At 42.4% G+C, this 20,815-nt stretch overlaps 1 protein-coding gene across 1 annotated transcript in view; it reads left to right on the top strand.

The window, feature by feature from the left end:
- The window catches only part of tfec (transcription factor EC), a 40,993-nt gene extending 24,130 nt beyond the window's left edge, over positions 1-16,863 (top strand). Inside the window, 8 exon segments of the mRNA XM_063905106.1 lie at positions 9,541-9,677; positions 9,679-9,796; positions 10,415-10,516; positions 12,460-12,505; positions 13,543-13,599; positions 13,732-13,807; positions 14,734-14,881; positions 15,708-16,863. Of these exon segments, the coding sequence (XP_063761176.1) occupies positions 9,541-9,677; positions 9,679-9,796; positions 10,415-10,516; positions 12,460-12,505; positions 13,543-13,599; positions 13,732-13,807; positions 14,734-14,881; positions 15,708-16,187 (1,164 nt within the window). The 3' untranslated portion in view covers positions 16,188-16,863.
- Positions 16,864-20,815: the final 3,952 nt, after the last annotated feature.

Genomic DNA, 20,815 nt, shown 5'->3' with positions numbered 1-20,815 from the left:
CATTTTTTTAGAATAAATAGTCCTTTCTTGTTAAGGGAATTAGCAAATAATGAGGATTTATTCTTGATTTTCTGACCTGGAATTTCATGGATTTAGGCAATTAAAACCGATAATTTCCTTGCGTAGGGGATATCAATTCTGGGTCAACTCATTCAAGTCCCACGTGCAAAGCTTGCAAAGGAACAGGTTTGAGTGGATTCGTGCAGCTGTTGAGTTTCAGTGAACCTTATTTGGTGCAAAGAAGCAGCTAGCATGTGCATCTGAGGAGGCGCTTGGTAGTCCAAAGCGGAGGAGGAATTGGCAGTCACAGAAACGTTGTAACACACTTGGAACTGGCAGAGACTAAATGATGGGAGAAAGTAAATTGAACTCAGGCACAGCTTGTTACCCAATTTACCCGAGCATGGCAATTGGGGTGATGAGAGAGGACGACTGGCGGAGTAGCAAGATCCAATAAAGAAACCGGAAAATAAATAGACAAATTCTGAAAATAATGATTATATTAACTAAAAGGAGATTAATGTGCCCTACTATTCTGAATTGGGATGGATGGAGATGCATTTTCTGAGAGCTTAGGTGGAGATTTCTTCACAGGCTTAGTAAAACAACCTTTAAACTGCATTTTTGAGATGATCATAGTAGGCCGGTGCAGGAATGAGTCCTAAAACCAGGAAATGAGTCAGCATTTAACCACTTCGGGTTCCCTTGTCTTCCTGTCAACAGTTTCTTAACGTGTTTCAGGTCGAGCCCTAAAATAAGTGGCTAACACATATTACAACATAAAACACGTCAGAAGCTTCTATGCGTCATCACACCCTACATTAGCCACCTTTAGCTTAGCGGTGGTGACGTGAAGCCATGCGACCGTGATCTAGTTTGTTTATAGCCTAAACATTAGCTTTTTACTTCTGCTGGACTCATTTACGCTTCAGAAATCACAAGAACGGTGGGAATATGTTGAGTGTATCCTGCGGAACAAAACGTGTGTTTGCTACGGATCTTATTTTCTTTGATCATCCAATAGTAAACTCCCATAGCTTTTTGCCTAGGCTGCCCCTTTGCGATGCTAAATTGTGGGTAAGCCTACACAAAATGTTTTCACTGCACCACTCTTGTGATGTGAAGTGGGATGTAGCAGCAACACCTTAGTATAAGTAAGCAGCTCAGTCTAAAAACTGACCAGGCCTGCATATGATTAAACCTCCACTGGCCTTTACCTCTAACTCCCCTCACTTTCATCCACGGGTTTTCATCTCTTGCACCGCCTGGCCCTCCTCCCCTTCGTCACTCATTCAAACGGCAGAGGCACAAAGATAGCCAAACACGGCAGACAAACAGACCTTTGTCCACAGCACTATCTATATATGACTAGTTCTGGTAAGGTCAACGTTGATTTAATTTTCTGCTTAGTTCTCATTAAAGGGATTGCATTATTTCATTTCCCACAATCAAGTTAAAGGAGGAGGGGTAATCAATATATCTCCACCAAAAGCTTTTGAACAGTGGCTGGCAAATTTAGCCCAAAAATGCACTTCATGTTGGTAAGGCGGGTTAGAATCCTCTTTCTCCATGCTATGTTGGAGCTGACAAGGTTCAGAATGGAACTGAGGCTCTCGGATTACAACACATTTAGAGCGTCTGACTTTTATTTGTTATGCTTTGATCAGTTGAATCCTAATCAGTTATATGTTTCTCTGTAGAAGATTTATATTCACTTTGATTCTCATGAATGGAGTAATTTAATTATTCTCGAAAGAATATGATTTATGATTTGGTTATATAATATTTCCATGTATTTAGTCAGGTGTAACACATGAGCACTATGTGGCAGCTGGGAGTGCATTTAGAGCACCAAACAGAAGAAAGCAATGATTTAAATGTAGAGGTAAATTAAAAGTAACGTCGTGAGCAAAAAATAAAGTCAGACGCCCTAAATGTGTTGTAATCCGAGCCTCAGTTCCACTCTGAACCTTTAACGGAATTGATCAGAATCACATCAGAGTTATTGTACATATTTCTTTATATTTATCTATATAGAAAGAAATGTGTACAAGAAATACACTGCCTGACCCAAAAAAAAGGTCACAAGCCTGGGGGGGGGGGCAGTGCTATGATCTGGGGTTGCTGCAGTGGGTCTGGTCTACGTTCAGCAACGTGTCCAAAGAATGAGGTCAGCTGACTACCTGAATATACTGAAGGACCAGGTTATTCCATCCATGGATTTGTTCTTCCCTGATGGCACGGGCATGTTCCAAGTGGACAATGCCAGGAATAAATGTTGTGACGTTGCAGAAGCTCGTGGAAACGATGCCACAGCGAATGCGTGCCGTAATCAAAGCTAAAGGCGGTCCAACGAGTATCAGAGTGTGTGACCTTTTTTTTTGCCAGGCAGTGTGACAAATAAAATCAGGCGACATACCTTCAAAAAGAAAACTAGCTAGACGTTGAAATTGAAGTTGAAGTAGTGAAAAAATGTCCATTGAAGGCTTTTACTTTGGTGAGCAGGGGCTGTCTCACAATCAATCATGTGCATAGTTTTAATAAGACCTCATCTTCATAGTTAAAGTTGGAGCCCACCGGGGGCTTCTTTTCAGTGTCTGCCAAAGGGAGAGATTAAAGTTGTCTACAGTACATCTTCTGACACCATGCTTTTTTACGCTCACTGGACGGTGAGGGTCAAGGATGAGGTTCCCCTTTCAGGAACCAGAACCACTACAGTGCAGTTTACCCACAATCCTCTGCTCCATATTGCTCAGCACCTCTGCGGCTGTGGCTTGAACCGGTCTTTGAGATTAGGAAACAGGTTAGGATAAGGGTTACCTTTGTTTGTTTACTTCTGTGTGTTTTTTTACCACTGTGAACAACACTTTCAGTTGAAGAATTACATGCAAAACCTTTTATGTGTTTAATGCTTTAGTATCTATCATAGCTGTATGACTTCTTTAATTCCTGAATGAAAAACTTGAATGCGACCTGCATCGTTTTGGGGGGAATTGCTCTAAGGCCCAGTCTAGGTCGTGCACATGTTAAGAGGTTATCAACTGATGCTAACTTCATTAGCTTGACTTAGCTAACGAGCCTTGCATGTCTGGCATGATTTTATTTGAAAGCTACGCAAAGATGGGAATGATTCAATTATAACTGATAAAGTACGTCGAGAATATTTGAAAGTCAGCAATGGACTTGAACTTGTGAGGGACAGGGATACACACATAAACAAACACACTAGCTCAGGTGCCATACACAAGCAAAACTTTCATCAGGACATTCAAGAGTCCTCCGATCTCCCAGGTGCCCCTGTGAACAGAGTCCTTTCACTACTCGCAGAGAATAATGTGCTCCGACTGATTTAGCAGCAAAAATTGTATTATACCATTTCCACTAATCACATGTCCTGTGCACCGACGGAGAGGACAGACTGAACCTCATCATTCCCGTCCTCTGTGTACTTCCTTTCTGGCTCTGCTCTACAGTGACTGGAACTGTTGTATTTGTAAAAATGGAAGACATTTAGGCAGTAACAAAATCAAAACACTTTGTTTGTGCACTTTAGTATGCTGTTAAAGATGCGTCTACTCGGAGTAAATCTTATATGTATATTTCCTGATAACTTTTATGTCACTTTCTTCAAAAGCAACAACATTTAAGCACTCATACGATCATTTCAGTTGAACGACACTTTGCCCACCGCTCTCACTTCAGTAGCATCCTGTTTCCTTTTCTTACAATCAAATTCATTGTGTGGTTAATTTGCTGTCCTTTTTTATTCTACGTGCGATTATTTTTCATACCACCTTCAAGGCATACCCTTTTCATAATTTTAATATTTCATCAAGGTAGCACACACATGCACACGCACACACACACACACACAGTTTCACGTGTAATCCAGTTAAAATAGCTATAATATTTAATTCATATGAGAATCATTAAAAGTGCAGTGGTGCCGTGTCCATTATGCATTCCTTTTCTAGCAGGATAAAACAGTCCTCAGATGTGGGAGCTGCACTTTGAAGTGTTGTCTCAGAAGCAGACCAACTCTTACAGGAAGTCCCTGATGTTTAAAACATGCCATGCAGGGGGACTAACAAAGGTGAGCACTTGTGGCTTACCCCAAAGATGAGGCAAAAATGGCCAGCCAGGAATATGGCTAGATCTGATGGATAGTGTGCACACAGCGGACATCAAATAAACAAAAAGCAGACAAATATACACGTGGGTAATGTTGGAATATACCCACAGATACACACCAACAAACACAGAGCTGAGAATGTGTTGACCTTCAAATAGCATCGACCTCCTTTGGGCATAAATAAAGCTGTGATCCAGCTAACTGAGGCTTTATGGGTTATTATACTGCTTGGTTGAGATGGGAAGTCCTTTCTCTGTACACATAGGATCAACACAGGCATTCTCTATGTAATTAAATCATCCCACCGAGGACACGAGCTGGACAAATCGCAATTAAACAGCTGAGAGCAGACATTAGCTTATAGTGCAGTACAGCGTTCAACTGACTCCTTAGAAAACATCCTCCGCACCACTGTGATTCAGCTGGACCATTGTGATTGGATTGTCCGTGTCACATTCAACTAAAATGTTGGTCTGTTTACAGTGTAAGTGCATCAAAAAAACAAAACAGAACCCTTTTATTAATGGCAATACTCCTGACCTGAGACAGGGAGGCATTCATGTTTTTTAAAGAGGCCCTATCACGCTTTTTGGGGGTTTCCCTATTCCTGTAGTGAGTTATATGGGGTTTCGTGCATGTACTGTAAATGGTCTGCAAAGGGTACAATTCCAAAGTTCCCTCCAGACGGAGTTTCTGTCCCACACCCCGATTGTAGTCCTTTGTTCACTTCTGTATCATAGTGACATCACTATGTAACACTTAAGCTTCTTTTGTACGTGATACAAGGGGGAGGGATATCTGTAGTCATTCTGGGAAGGCTTGTATTGACCCTTTTCGTGGCCTGACAGTAACTAGGACAGGATAACAACTCTGTGTGAGCCCACATCTGTGTGTTGTTGTATTTGTTCACACACACACACACACACACACACACACACACACACACACACACACACACACACACACACACACACACACACACACACACACACACACACACACACACACACACACACACACACACACACACACACACACACACACACACACACACACACACACACACATTTCTGTGCGTTCCTCTAGTTGAATCTGCAGTTTGATGAGCCTTGCAAGGGAAGTGGGTGTCATGAAGATAACCTGGGAGAATGTGCTGAGTGGGGCTGGATGTACGGCAGGAAGGAAAGTTTGGTGATCAACAAGCAGGAACTCACATTCTGTCAACCCATTACACCCCTGCACATGCACACTCCAACCCCCCTAACTGCCATCCGTATTTCTGCCTCTGTCAGGCTTTTTTCCTGACCAAAAACACACACTCAGGAAGCGGCCCGTGCGGCTCACAAATAAGCTGATTTGTCATGCCCTCCTTTCGGATATTTCTGCGAAAGCACAGGAAGGACGATGCAGCACCTCTCTTCTTCTTCCTCTTCCCCCCCCCCCCCAGTCTCACAGCTGTAGCCGTGACAGTTCTTCAGTTAGAAGTTTTGCAGCTCCTATATGGTGGGGGACGCAGGCACTCTGGGAGCCATGAGTCGCTGTTGTGTGGTCAAAGTGATCACATTGACTGAGATCCAACTTCTACAGGTAGGGGGGGGGGGAGCGCCTCAGAAACAGCACGGGCAAATCAGCTGCAGGAAAGCCCATGTGTGTGACTTTGTGTGCAGTATGCATATGAAAGATATTGTCCACGCTTTATAAAAGGCATGCACTTACAACCAGAATAAGTGAATAGCCGCCGTGGAATGCAGATTTTGTGATCTGTTTGCTATCCCGGTCTTATCTTCCCTCACATTTCACAACCTAGGGTGCGTGGTTACAGCTATTTACTGGTAAGCAGCCTCAGCGAAACCCCTGAGAGCGAGTCTGAGAAGGTTTCTTCTTCTTCTTCCACTTTCATCTTATCTCTGTAGATAGGGATATTTCAGCATTGCTCCTGTCAATTTGACATAAAATACGCACATTTAGCAGAAATGATTCCTGGACCTCCACTTAGGTTTTGTCCATAATTTGTTCAGTTAGTTAATGTCACCACAGCCCACTGTTTCATAAGTCTTTTGATTTTTCTGAAGTGAAAGGAGAACTTGGGCAAGACTGAAACTGAGTTAGGCAAGAGCTATCCATTTTTCGAAGGGAACACCTGTGAGTGTGTAACAATTGCTGTGTGGGTGCAGCACTTTCATTGGGACTAAAGAGATGCACCTTTGAACTCAGAGGTAAACTCACCGCTATTACATCTTGCTAGCACTAATACGCCTTAGAGTTGCAGCTGCTTGCATAAATCAGATACATATTCCATGTTATTACTGGAAATAATGTGTGTGATGCTCTTCACAGCCGAGCAGAGTGGAGCATTTGTTCGATTTGATCAACCTGCTGCATTCATGTTTAGTTAAGATCCCTGCAAGAACACAAATTGTGTTAGTGAGAGAGTTAGGAGAAGATTGATTAGGACAGAAAGAGAGGAATAGGCTGTGCATGTTGAGCTTGTCTGGTTCTGACATCTTTATTTTACTGGTTTAAATGTCTCTAATGAGGATAATGAAGTTAGGGAGATGCAGCTGATCTCCTAATCAAAGTCAAGTTTGTATATTTTTACTGCAGGAAGGAAGTTTGAACCCAAAACAAGACACATATAACATTATTTGTCAAAGGTTGTAAAATTATAATAAAGCAAACTATGCAAACGTGCTAGAAATTACACACAAAAACCAAAATGCATTGACTGATTTCATTGCTTTGGCATCAGTGAATGGTTGTCTGTAGAGTCAGCTCAAGGTTTGCATGTCAGGAATAACTGTGCAAATGTGTGTAAATTGAAAGTGAACCTGTGACTTCTTCTCCAGCAGAAACCTCGAACACTGTCTGGATTGTTGGAGCAGGTGGCAGTATTGAGAAGGAGAAAAAATACATCAGAATAGTCACTACAATCCCAAACTTGATCCTTGATTGATTAGATTCTTATCTTATTCCGCGCCCCATGTGTACGGTTGGCATTGATAATTTTTCAGCATGTCCTCTTCACACATACACAGGCCCGCCATTGTGGATGTTGGCCTCGGTGACTGAAGCACCATTACCTCTCAAATCTAATCAGATTCCCTTAAGTGGATAACAAGCGTGTCTCCGGCGTTTACAGTAGTGAGAAAGCTGAAGTGAAACCAGGACAAACCGCTGTCACACAAAGCAGATGTGGTGTGTAGCAGTGCTGGAATCCCTGCTGCAGCTCTCCGTAGTGGAAAGAAATGTTGATTGGCTAACAACTAGCATCTTGTTTGGCCTGGAGAAGCCAGATAAGAGCTCTCAGTCACTGCCGACAAGTTGAGTACTGTGACTGTTCTTAGTTTAGCGGATGAGCGGTGAATAGAGGCATCCAGTGTATAGCTAAGTAGAATTTATTGCTGAGTTTCAGTACAAATCCACACTAAAAGTCCCTACGGTTTAGCTGTGTTGGGCTAACCCTTAAAAAAAAACTAGCAATCTGAAACTTCAAAATGCTACTAGCTAGCATGCCATAAACACATTCTAACTCTTGGAAACTTTAAATCTAAATCACGAGCAATAAACTGTTTCTTTATTAAATTCACTCTGCGGTTTTTTATTGCAGAAGCCTTATTTGACCCAATATGAGCAGAAGCTAATCGTGGCTCATTTTAGCAAACACAAGGCTACTATATCTTGACTTTATAACTCTTCTCCACTTGTACTACTGTAACGGTAGCTTAGCATTTGACCTAACTGTTTAGCACTTAGCATACTCCAATAACTGTCACCAAGCAGTTGCACTTGCCTTTCAGCAGAGTTTTGCTTTTCTATGCTTTCATTATTGGTGTTTTTACTATAAATACAACTTGGTCTAGTAAGATGTTGGTGCTCTGAACATGACATTGTGATTTAGGAGCAGGGAGGGTTGACATAAGAAAAAAGAGGGGTTTCTTCCTTAATATCACATTTACAAATCAGTTACAAATATCAGGTTAAATCTGTCCTCACAATCTGCTAGTAAGACACCAGCATTGTTGCTTATCTGACCGTCTAAGCCTTGTAATTGGTTAGCTGAGGTCAAGCAAGGGAAGGAAAAAATTAGCCATAACAAAGTTCAGACAAGCCCATAAAGCACACTATTTTGAAATACTTTTTAGGGGAAGTTCTGAAAGAAATCTGGGTTAAAGACACGGATAAGGCTAATATCAAGAACTGACAAGACTAACAACATAATACCACTGCTAACAATGCATTATTATGATTAAGTACAACTCTACAGGGGATAAACTAATAACAAATGACGTCTTTGTGAGTTCTAAACCAGGAAATATATTAGATGTTTTTTCTCTAAAGACTTAACAAATATTGCAGTTATTGTTTGGGAGTCTGATATTACTGAAATATCTACAATGAAACCAGTGAATGAATGAAAAGGCTTGGTTAAAAATGGCATTAGAGTTATTTAAATCGCCCATTGGGGAACAAGGGTCAATTGTGCTGCCACAACCCCTGGAGCTGGCAGGAGAGGAGGTTGGGAGCTGATCACCGATTGGTCAGTCAGACAGAAAAGGGCGGTCTGCATGAATTAGTGACAGACACTAAAGGCAGATATCCTGCAGTGATCAAACCCTGGGTGATCTGACAGTCCAGTGTTTGAAGTGATTGTCATGCTACGCAACATAAAGGCTTACCCCCAGCTTTGGGCCAATTAGTTCACTTAGGACCCTTTAAAAGCCTTTGGTAGGAGACTGGGAAGTAGAGACACTCACTGAGAAGTCAGCAGCTCAACAGGATAGCAGCAGTACATCTGGATCCTTAAAGTTGACCTGCTGCTACAACCAAAACAAACCAATCTGAAGAATATCAGGTTTTTCTGAGAATGCCACACTTAACTGACTGCAGTTACTTCACGATGCGGGACGCGACCAGAGCTTCAAATGTAAGAATATCAAAATGTAAAAACTGGTTGAAATTTTGTAGCATTTGTAGGGCTTTTATTACTGGTTTGGAAATCTTGACTGCTGTCTGCTGGCTGTATGTATCTGTAGGTACTTTTGTAGATAATAGAATATATGAAAGTATGCATTTTTTGGCAACTTAAGTTCAGCTCTTTGGGAAAATCCTTCGCGATTGAACGAGATTTCAGTCACAAAATGTTCGTATATTAACATTTAAAAGATTCTACTTAATAAACGGCCTTCATGGAATCAGTCCTACCTCTCACAAAGAAACTTTAATTGTCTTCTACAAAACAGTACTGCTGCAAGTCTGTAAATGTGCTGCATAAGTGACTCATAATGGGAAATACCTACTCATCACAGACAACAGTTACTGTAAAAACATCTGGAGTGTGTGCTCATAGTCAGCGCAGTTTCGGGAATGATCAACAGACTTTCTGAACATTTCGTTTGTTTTTGCTACAGGTACAGAGCCACCTGGAGAACTCAAAGTACCACCTCCACCAGAGCCAGAACCAGCCAGTCAAGCAGTACCTGACGCTGGGCTCCAAGCTGGCCTCCTCGACCGGGCAGGGGCACGCTATTCCACACCCACACGCTCAGAGCCAGTCGCTGGCCACCGGTGCCCATCATGAGGAATGGGCACATGCCCTCGGTCAGCGACGGCAGTAACCCCAACAGCCCCGTTACCCTCCTCAATATGGCCAATCACGACAGCGAGGTGAGTGGGGAAAGAAAGTGTCTGAATGTGAACTGTGATGTTTCTTAATACATGGAACTGAAATTGAGAAAAGCCTAGAATGAAATTGCAACAAAAAAAAAATGTAACCACAGACTGGGTGATGGAAAACGTGTCAGTCATCATTTCTGGAAGATGTCGTAACAGTCTTCACACGTTTTCCTGTTACCACTCCCTATATATTTAGAATATTTGTTTTCTGTTCTGTTTGGGATGTTTCTTAGTTCCTCTTGTGTGAGATAGAGACTAATGTTTGGACAGAGAGTCAACCTGTAAAATAATTCACAAGTAACCTTCTAAATTCATTGTCTTGAGCAAATCCAAATGATTGATATCCTTTTCTCTCTTATGTGTTCATCAATAACTTCAGACAGCCTGTGATGAGAGAACCCTTTCAAAGGAAGACACTACTTAGATAACACACACTTTCCCGCCAAACCTGCTAATTAACTTAAGACTAGTCGGTGGGGAACTTGTCTGTTATTGGATTAGTCTCTGGACAGTTCCCCCTCTTCCTTGTGTCTATTTTGGTTTGAATGTTTCGGGTACAAACATCATGAGCCTGTCCTCGAGTAAACTGACTTTACCGTTTTCTTTTAGTTTCCAATGGATGAAGTTATTGATGACCTAATCAGTCTTGAATCCGGCTTCAATGACGGAGGCTTGGATTGCATGGAGTCTAACCTTATGATGCAAAGCAATGTAAGTATGAATCCCATCAACAGCTATGTAGTAACACTTTTTTAAATGCTCGTTTGTTTTGATTCCTGCACAATCCTTTCGTTTTGTCTACCTCGTTGGCTCACGTTATTGCAGCTCATGTTAAGATAAGTTGCCCAGCTAATGACGTCTGTGTTTTGAAGTTGAATGGGGACTTGAAAGTGAAATTTCCTCAACCCAATCGTTTGGGCGCAGGCTTGACTTGCTTGGGAAAAAGGGGACCTGCCTTAGTTTGGGGTCAGATTAAGTCTGGAAATGAGTCAAAGTTCATTTGGGCTTAGCAACATTTCTCACATAACTGAAGAAGATCAACAATGCAGATTAAGTAGAAAAGAGGATGTTTTTGCAAAAAAAGCTGGGACAAAAGAAGACGTTAAATGTATAGTGACTGCTTAACTGCACCACAGACAAGCCCAATCAGTAGCATTCATGGCCAGGAAGGAATTCGAAAACTCTGGGGGGAAAATGTGGGACAAGGGGTCCATTTGACCGGAAAACATAGCAACACCTGAGAGTTTGTGGGATGGGAACCCTGGGAATCTGGCCTAACTCCTTAAATACAGAGGAAGACAGATTGCTGGACAAAAGAATCATACACACTGATAAAGTGACACACATCCGAACACAACAGATACTGTGACAGCGTAGGAATGAGAGGGGGGAGGAAAAGATAATGCTTAGGAGGGGTGAGAGATTTTTCTGGAGAGAGTCACTGAGCCATTGGATTGGGCTAATGCATACACTCCCTATGGGCTTGTTCAGAAATGATACCATGCTTAAATGGATCAATTCATCCTAATTAGTCATACAGTATGATGCATCACGTAGTTTCGCAGTGTCAACACATCCAGGAACACGGACAGGAGAGGGACTGAAGTGATTACCAAAGGAGTAGTAGGGGAATGGTTGCAATCTCTCATTTTGATAAGCACTTGTGTGTCCCCTCCTCCTTCTACTCTTCTCCTCCAATATTGGTGAGATAATGAGAAAAAAAAACACCAAACGAAAACCAACTGCCGATATCTGAAAGGTCTGCAGTTCCTTCTGTTTTGTTTCTTCTGCTTTTGCTTTCCATCTGTGACTTCCCATGCAGCCTTATCACGTTCACCAGTCTGGCAGTCAGATTTGACACACAAGACTTGGATAAAATTGGCTGTGCGCATCGTGGAATGCATGGTGGCTTCTGTAGACTTTTCCCATAAATACACAAATGCGAATTAGACACACATGTGTGTCAGCACGCTATATCTTGACATCTCCCCAGTCCGTGAAAAGACGTCATTATCGCAGAACCGATGCACGCTTTCCCAGACAAGAAGGGACCCGTAGGAAAACAGTTTTGCCTCTGTTCAAGCAGTTGACCTAGCTAGCCTTTTCATCCAATGGGAGGCTATTTTCAACACAGAGGACATCTCTGTGTTAGGAGGACTTTCAAGTGGAGGGGTTTTGAAAAGGGTGAAAGGGTGGCATTAGCAGATCAAGGCACGATGTCTGGACAAACCAAGCCTCAGACGACTGCCAGCCTCGGTTGGAGGTTAGGCTTAGATGGGGTAACGCTTGAGATCAACCCCTTCATTGACCTGGTTCCAGCTAGGTTAAGTTCTTGTTAGTCTTTTTTCACTCTTTGTTATACAAGATGAGCAGGCAATTTGAACACGGAAAAGGCCCTGTCCTGCTGAGGGACACATGCAGATACTACAACCCCCTGCTGGGAGGGCCGAAGCCAGAGGCCTGGGGGCTGACAACCTTTCTCTGATCAGTCCTCTTGCCTCTTTGCCAATGACAAACAAAGCCACACAGCAGCTAAAAACAACTATTTGTGCTGGGGCTTTTGTTAGAGTGTGAAATGCAAAAGCTTTTACATGCATCCCCTGGGACTGACAACTTCTCTTTCTCTCCCCCCCCCCCCTCCTCTCTGTCCTTAGGTGTCCCTCAGTGGCAGCATGCTGGATATCTATGGGGGTGAACAAGGTATGAACGCCCTTAATGTTGGAATGAGTCCCACATCTAACCCCACAAAGCTCACTGTAAAAAAGGAATACACAGGTATGAAATAATGCCATAGCTTTAACCTAAGCACAAAGCATTTAAGGACATGCTCACATTGATGTTAAACACACACACATTTTGCTTGTTGGTTTAAGACATTTAGGAAACAAAAAAAGGCATATTTCTATCTATTATGTTGGGTGCTGCAAAGTAAGGCAAAGGTGTTCCTTCTTTTTTAAATCCAGTCCAATCAAGACAACAGAGAAATGTCTAAGGCGATTTGTGTTTTTTTTGAGAAACAGTGTCCTTTTTGTCAGTGGTTCCACTAATAGACTGAAGAAACGTGTAGACTTTTCGTCACAGTGCAAAAAAAGAAAAGAAAATACAAACAAAGGGCCCTTTAAGACATTTCTTATTAATGTCATGCATCAAGCAAAGTAGCCTAATTGATTTAGCAAATAGAAAGGATGCCAGAAGAACCCTTTACTCTCCACGGGTAAATAAGTAAATTGCCATCTGTTACGTTCGAGCGTGGGCAGAGAGGACAATGGGCTGTTACACAGACTGTAAATTGTCCTGATTGAATCAACAGAGACAAATTGGGAAATCCAATCTCAGGTCCCCAATTATATAATTTGGAAGAATGCGAATACAAATATGGATGCACTGGCATTTTTGTCCCCCCTCCAGTGAATTTGCTAAACTGTCCTTATTATGGTAGTTAAAAAGTGATCCCCATTTTTGCGTCCACAATGATCTTCAGACATGCTGGAGGGGAAAGATTGGGCTCATTCAGTGTGTGTGTGTGTGTGTGTGTGTGTGTGTGTGTGTGTAAGGAGGTCAAACTAGTGTCTGGGGTGTGGGCTAATGCACTGGAATTCCGGATTCTGGCTGACCCTGCCTCTGAACTCCCTCAAAACAACTGGTTGTGTGTCTCCTGACTGGACCTTTTGTGGCGTTCGTTGTCTTACGGTTTCAAAATGCGTTGCTAATAAATTTGTTCCCCCTTATCTACACAGAACTTGACACGAGAGTGATGGCAAAAGAGAGACAGAAAAAAGACAACCATAATCTGAGTAAGTGTCTGCCGCCGCCCTTTCAAGTCCTTCACAGTACATCATCTTAAATGAGTTATAGCTAGCCTTTAGCACAGCAGCCGACAATGTCTTAATTAACGTGCTCCTTTTGTTTTCATCTGCTTTTTTTAGTTGAAAGAAGGCGACGATACAACATCAACTACAGGATCAAGGAGCTGGGGACGCTCATACCAAAGTCAAATGACCCGTAAGTAGCTAAATCTGAATGTATTTATTGAAACAACAACCCTTCTTCGATGCACTTGTCACGGAAATGACTGCACGACCATTCCTGGCGAGGAAGCATATTCAATTATGAGCACAAGGACATTCTAAACGTTGTTCATTGAATTCAAATGAGTACTCAAGCACATTTCAGTCATATTTCAAGGGTGCACTTGAACTTCCATTGTAGTCGTCGCTCCACGAGCCGTACCTACTCTCGCTGGGTCCCGGCAGTTCAGCGCAAAAGCATGAATGATGAGGAGAGGGGTCAAATGCAAAGAAGCGGGCCACAGCATTTGGAATCAAAGTTTGAAGCACAATTGGAACATGGAGATGGAGAGTGGCGCTGAATTGAAATCCACCGGCCATCTTGTTCGCAAATTGAACTATGCTTTAAATTTAAATGGAAGGTTACCGTTGTCATGGCGCCATTAACACGAGATAAAGGAGATTATTAACGCTGATCACACCGACGTCTCATTCCTTTGGAAAGGACGATTTTACTACGGCTCCCCTTTACTTAAAAAGGAAAAAGCAATAATATCTGCAAAAGAATTACTTGCACTCTAGCACCTCGAGTCCCATACTCCATTTTCTCCTCCGTCTTCATACTTAACTCTCACCTATTTTTACTCCAGGATTAATTTTACCGAACAAGGAGGTACAAGAATGGACTTTCCACATAGCTACTTAACTATTCTATTAAAATTCCCATTCCCATGTAATGTCCAAGGATGAATAATTGCCCCATGTAAAGCACCTTTTCTTATTCATATCATAAAAGCCGAAAAAACCTCTGTGTTAAAACTTTTCCCCCTCGTTTTTTTCTCCTCTTTTTTACGGAGGATATTCTGCAGACATCAGGGGGTTCGAATTAAAGGTTATCTTTTACATTTCTCCTTCCTGCAGAGACATGCGCTGGAACAAAGGCACCATCCTGAAGGCCTCGGTGGAGTACATAAAGTGGCTGCAGAAGGAGCAGCATCACGCTCGGGAGCTGGAGAGCCGTCAGAAGAAGCTGGAGCAAGCCAACAGGAGACTCCTGCTGAGGATCCAGGTAATAACACGGAAACGGTCAACGATCGGGTTTATTTCACATCCAAAGAGTCAACTAGATTATGTCAATTACACTAGCTAGGATATGCTGAGTTTGCAAATAATGGATAATGACACAGACATGATGTCTCTTTACGTTCCTCTGACGCAAAAAACCTAAGAATTATAACTCTACTCAGACCCACAGCAGTCTTGTTATTGATCTATTATAAACAGCGTCCTCAAGGCGTGTTTCATTATGCCAAAGGTTAAGGGATTCTGACAATCCACCTGACTCATTCATCCCTCATTTCCACAGCCAAAGCTTTACAACACCCTCCTGCTGTTGTTTGTAGAGAGGGTCCTTCCACTCCTCCCCCCACCCCTTGTTGCTCAGTGCTAATTACCTGATGAATAAACACAATAACCCCAGCTCTTTTCAGTGGGAAATAACCCAGGTTAGAAATAGATGATGAGCAGTAATAGAACAGCTCTTTAATGAAAACACACCCACACACACACACACAAACCCACACACACACCACACAGAGGGCAACTTGCAAACTTAAACAAGTTTTAGTTTCAATCCAACACAACTTCTGTTATCATCTTTAAAGATGACCAAGCCATCCGAGAAACACTGACTACAACTGACGTCAAAGGGACAGCTAACAAAGGTCAAACAGTCAACAGGATGAGTCGTGTCCATTTGTGTTAAAGGTGTGTGGGAGTGGGACAAATTTCCAAGTGTGGCTTAATCCAAACTCATAAGGCGGGGGAATTTTCTCCAAACTAGAACATATGTAAGTAATCTCTTACTCATGGTTTCTTTTCCCTTTACTTTACAGGAACTTGAGATCCAAGCACGAGCACATGGCCTCCCAAACATGGCCTCCGCCTTGGGGACAGTGGAGCTGTCCTCTCATCTCCTCAAGCAGCAGCAGCAGCAGCAGCAGCAGCAGCAGCAGCAGCAGCCGCAGACGTCTCCCCAGGCCCAGCAACCCCAGCAGCCCCCCATCTACCAGGAGGACCCTAACAGCGACTACCTCCAGAGGCTAGGCGGCGTCCCGGCCACCATCCCCAGTGCCGCCGGGCCGCAGGATCACATCCAGGGCGCAGAAGGCTGCTCCACGTTCTCCGACCCGCTGTCCCACTTCACAGACTTCTTCAGCTCCACACTCAAGGAGGAGCACCGGCTGGACGAGATCCTGATGGACGACCCCCTGTCCCCCTTTGGCACTGACCCCCTCCTCTCCGCCGGATCGCCTGGAGCCGGGTCCAAAGACAGCAGAAGCAGCTTCAGCTCAGCGGAGGATGAAGACCTATAGGTGCCCCTCTTCACGAACTCTTCACACACTGCTGTAATCCCCGGTGGGAGAGGCCACTAAAAGACAATACTAACCTCTCACTGGGTTGCAAGTCCTTTAAAAAACAGCTAAAACCTCCTCTAAAGTGCCACTTGTAAATAGAATGTGTTGTTTTTGTTCATCAAGAGCTCGATTGGTCCCAAAGATTGCGTCCCCCAAAGCTCGGCGGAGCCCCAACTCCTGCTCCTCCATCAGCTCTTTTTTTATACTTTGTACAGACAATGTTTCTCTGCCTCCCACACAGAGCTGGAACAGACTCACAAGAAAAAGGGAGACATGTATCAGCCTTTAATGTAAATAACTACTACTGTGGTAGCTGTACACTGTAAATATGCAAAGTAACCACTGGAAAACCTGCCAAGCTGTCCTTTACAAAAAAGCAAAATACTACTGCTTCCCAAAAGGATCGTATGCACATGTGCCTTATCATGATCGTCTTAGAAAAGATATGACCATGTGACTGATACTCACCACGATGCCTAACCTTCGTAAGTCCTGTGTCCGTCTCTTTTCAGTGTTTTTGTTAATATGTATTTATGTGTTTTAATCCATGTATTCCTGAAAAATATATATATTATTATCTAACATGTTACCTTTTTTTATTCTTAGTAGGGGTGGGAAAAATATAATAAACCCCTTTTTTGGTATACCTGATTTTCACTTATTGTCATCTCACAGAAGGAATCATTTAATTGAAGTGTGTATTAACACACTTCAATTAAATGATATACAACACACTAACACTTCCATACCAAAATAATACATTAACAAAAAATCACTTTAATAATAATAAAAAGAAAAGTAGAAGAAGAAATGTCTAGAATTCAAAACAGCATTATGATGTTATGTTATAAAAGTATTTAACAAAATTCATAAAATAGAATTTTTATTCCAAAATACGCCTCAAATTCAAAGGAGAAAAAATGGAAAGAATAAAAATTACAGAAATAATAACAATAATTATACAACAAACTACTAATAATGTATACTATAATACTATTTTTAAAAATATTGTAATAATAATAATAATAGAAAAAAGGGGGGAAAAGTTAAATTAAAATGAAAGAAAAGGAGAATATAAGAAGAAATATCTAGATTTCAAAACTGCATTATTATGTTATATTATTGCAGTTGTTTGTGTTTTAATTTACTTTTTTCAGCATTGTACCAATGAGCAACATCTCACATACAATCGCTCACTAAACTCAACACATGATGGCAGAAATATGATACAGAAATGTGACCAGCGATTGACTGAGTGTAAAAAACCTCTTGCTGGACGGCAGACGGGCTGAAAGAGTGAACAAAGCCTGAAAAGTTTCACAGGGGAAGGTGAAGGGCCGGCTTACAAGGTGGCTGATTGGCAATGAGTGGCAGAGAGAGGAGGGAAATTGGATAATAAAGACAAGTAGAGGAGGAGTAATAATTCTTACGAGCCTACTGTGAGCTGATGAGCCCTCGAGGATGAATAACGGCGAGGCTTGAAGAGCTGCTGTGAGAGCTGAAAGTCTCCTGCGAGGTAAGACGCATCAACAGATCCACACTGTTGCTATCATTAATAAAGTTTGCTGAGGAAAGTTTGTTTGTGACACCAAACTTTGACCTCATTACGATCATGAATCTGTTTTGTGTATGCATTCAAAAATCATGCATTAATAATACAACACACGCCGATACTTCCCAAATAGATTTTTCTCCAAATCAAAGCCTCTCTGAATTAATGTTTAAGGGTGTTATTAGTGTGTGTTTCTCTGTAATGAAATCAAAACATTCCAAGCTCCTTTTCCCCCAGCAAATAAGGCCGAAGCAATCAATCGTGCTCCACAGAGAACAGTCCCAACTACAAAGTGGTGAGTGATGTTTACGGGTAATTGGCCAAAGCAGTTATGGAAGGTAAATATGGATTTTCAGGAAGGGTATCTAAAAAAGAGTCAGCATGATTAACATTTCAAAAGGCTCAATTTACATTTTGTAATTCAATGATTTTTTTTTCTCATCTTACCAAACTTGGGAAAAATACACAAATCCAATTAGCTGGATGAAAGTCAGGGGTAGATGAATACAAATACTCTGTACCTTAATGGGAGTATTGACAGAAATACAGTGTTTTTAAGGCTTACCTCAAGAGATAAAGGCCTGAAAAAAAAGTCAGATTACACTTCCTAACACATTAATTCTTCCCCATATCAAAGGCTATCATGGGCAAAGTTCAAGGCCGGTTATGCGCAGGCTTCAAAAGGAAATGTGGTCGGATGAGGCAACGGTGACATCAGAACAAGCGACTTTTTATTTGGAATATCGCAGCTCATCAACCCACGCTTTCGGAGACTCACAGGAAAAGTGTCTACAGTGGACTCAGAAAGGTATCAGATAGCGCTGTTATGTTAGAGACATTAGCCGAGAGGAATTGAAACATGTAAAGAAAATTTGGGATCGTTTGTAATCCTTCTCACTCCTTCGGAATATGAAACAGATTCCAGCCAAAAAAGTGAGCACCTTGTAAAATGTTTTTTTCGGTGTGTTACTAATGCATGCACAGCAAAATGGAATGACCTCACTCTCAGGATAACAAGCTGGCCGCTGTGTCATGTTTCAAACAGCAGGTGGCAGCAGTGGGCTGTGCTTTTTCATCAACAATAAAAACAGTGGTACAACATGTGTGGTGGATTATTTCAAACAAAACACAATCAAGTTAAATAAGAAGTGCTTAACAACAGCACTCGCACATATGGCGTAAGTTCCTCTGCAGTGTAAGCTAAAGTCTGTAGGTAGTTCCTATACTTCCTGGTGTCGACTGACAAATCTAAAGAAGGCAAGTGCTGTTGTGAAGCTCACAGCGGAGTCGTTCTGTCACCAAAACAACGTTGTCAGGCCTCCTGCCACCCACCAACACTGACACCGGCACTGAGCAGGAGAAGCTGTCACCTGTGCACATGCCACAGCTGCCAGCGTGCTACAATGCACTCACCTGTCGAGCCTGCCATTGGCAACTCTTAATCACCTCCCGCTGAGGAGGTGACTCACTTTGCAGCACGCACATACACACACACACACACACACACACACACACACACACACACACACACACACACACACACACACACACACACACACACACACACACACACACACACACACACACACACACACACACACACACACACACACACACACACACACACACACACACACACACACACACACACAAACAAGCCCAATCAAATGTGCAAACACGCACACATATGCATACACACACGGGCACACAGGTGTGTATCTCACACATAGGAAGGGGAAGCTAACGGGAAGGGGAAAAAAAATACCCACCTAAAAGCCCTCATCAGGATCTCGGACTGTGACAAGACTTGTGCGCAAATTAGGTGAAATTTGAGTGGGAATAACAATATGACAGGCGGCAGAGAGGCACCAAACATCAAGTGTCATATCTATTTTCAGCCAGGATTCGGAGCGGTGTGACAAACAACACCGTCTCTGCTTCTCAATCAGTCAGCCCTGCTCCAGGAAATGTGGCAAACTAGGCCTCAGTTTGAGTTTTTACTTCCAGGAGAAAATAGGAAATGATCTGAGGTGGAGGTCAAAGCTAAAATAAAAATAGAAGAGGACAACATTCAATGATAAGGAGCAATGTTAGTGTTTTATCCCATGATTCTTTGGGGCATTATCCTCCATGCTGCTTTTATTAAAGACCACACCCTGACCGGTGCTCCACAAACTCCCAAGTCACGAGACGAGGCCCCACGTGCATTAACGATGGAACACAAGAGAGATGAAAAAACGAGTGGCCGGGCCTTCTCGAGATGCTATAAAATTAATGCGATTCCCAGAGTTTTTATGAATCGAGCCAGATGCCAAATACATAACTTCAAACAAATTGACTTCCAATTATTGGTGAGGCACACCACTTCCAGATGTGCAACAGATGGGGGGCCGGGGCGACCAAAGGTGTCTCAACCCCGCGCTTTGTGTTATTCCGCAGTAAAACGGCAGTACAGTTGTATGTGTTTTAAATCACCGTGGGCTGTGGGCTGGAGGTGAGGGGAAGGACAGGGGGATAGGCGCGGGCAAAAAGAAAAATGAAAGCACATCATTAGGAAAATGTAAATGTACGCAGCACAGACAGTGGAGCTCCGTATGTAGCATTAATGCGGCCTGATATTATGTAAAGGCAGATGAGATGCTGAGGCTGAAAGCTGGAGCTGTATCAAGGAGGAGGGGGATTCACAAATGTAAATGTTAATGTGATCTCTGCTGTATCTCACAGTGCTGGGATTAACTGGTAAAAAGGAACAATTATGGGTCTCGCTTTTTTTTGTGCATATGTTAATAGCTTACAATATCCTTGCATGCATAAAGTACATTAGATATGATTAGAAGATATCCACAATACGTAGCTTTATAAACTAGAAGGTTTTACAATAAGTAGCATTGCACTCTGTTCAATTGTTCTTAAAGTCTCCGCCTGAAAACTTCCCATAATTTGATTAGTCGCTGTGAAAGCTACATAAAAGTAAATCAAATGTGAGAAAAGTAGCTGAGCACGGACTTCTTTTCACCGTGCCGGAAACTAATAG

Source organism: Eleginops maclovinus, chromosome 17 (genome assembly GCF_036324505.1).
Source record: "Eleginops maclovinus isolate JMC-PN-2008 ecotype Puerto Natales chromosome 17, JC_Emac_rtc_rv5, whole genome shotgun sequence".
Classification (NCBI taxonomy): domain Eukaryota; kingdom Metazoa; phylum Chordata; class Actinopteri; order Perciformes; family Eleginopidae; genus Eleginops; species Eleginops maclovinus.
Note: the sequence above shows the minus strand (reverse complement) of the source record. Positions and strands in the feature narration are given on the sequence as shown.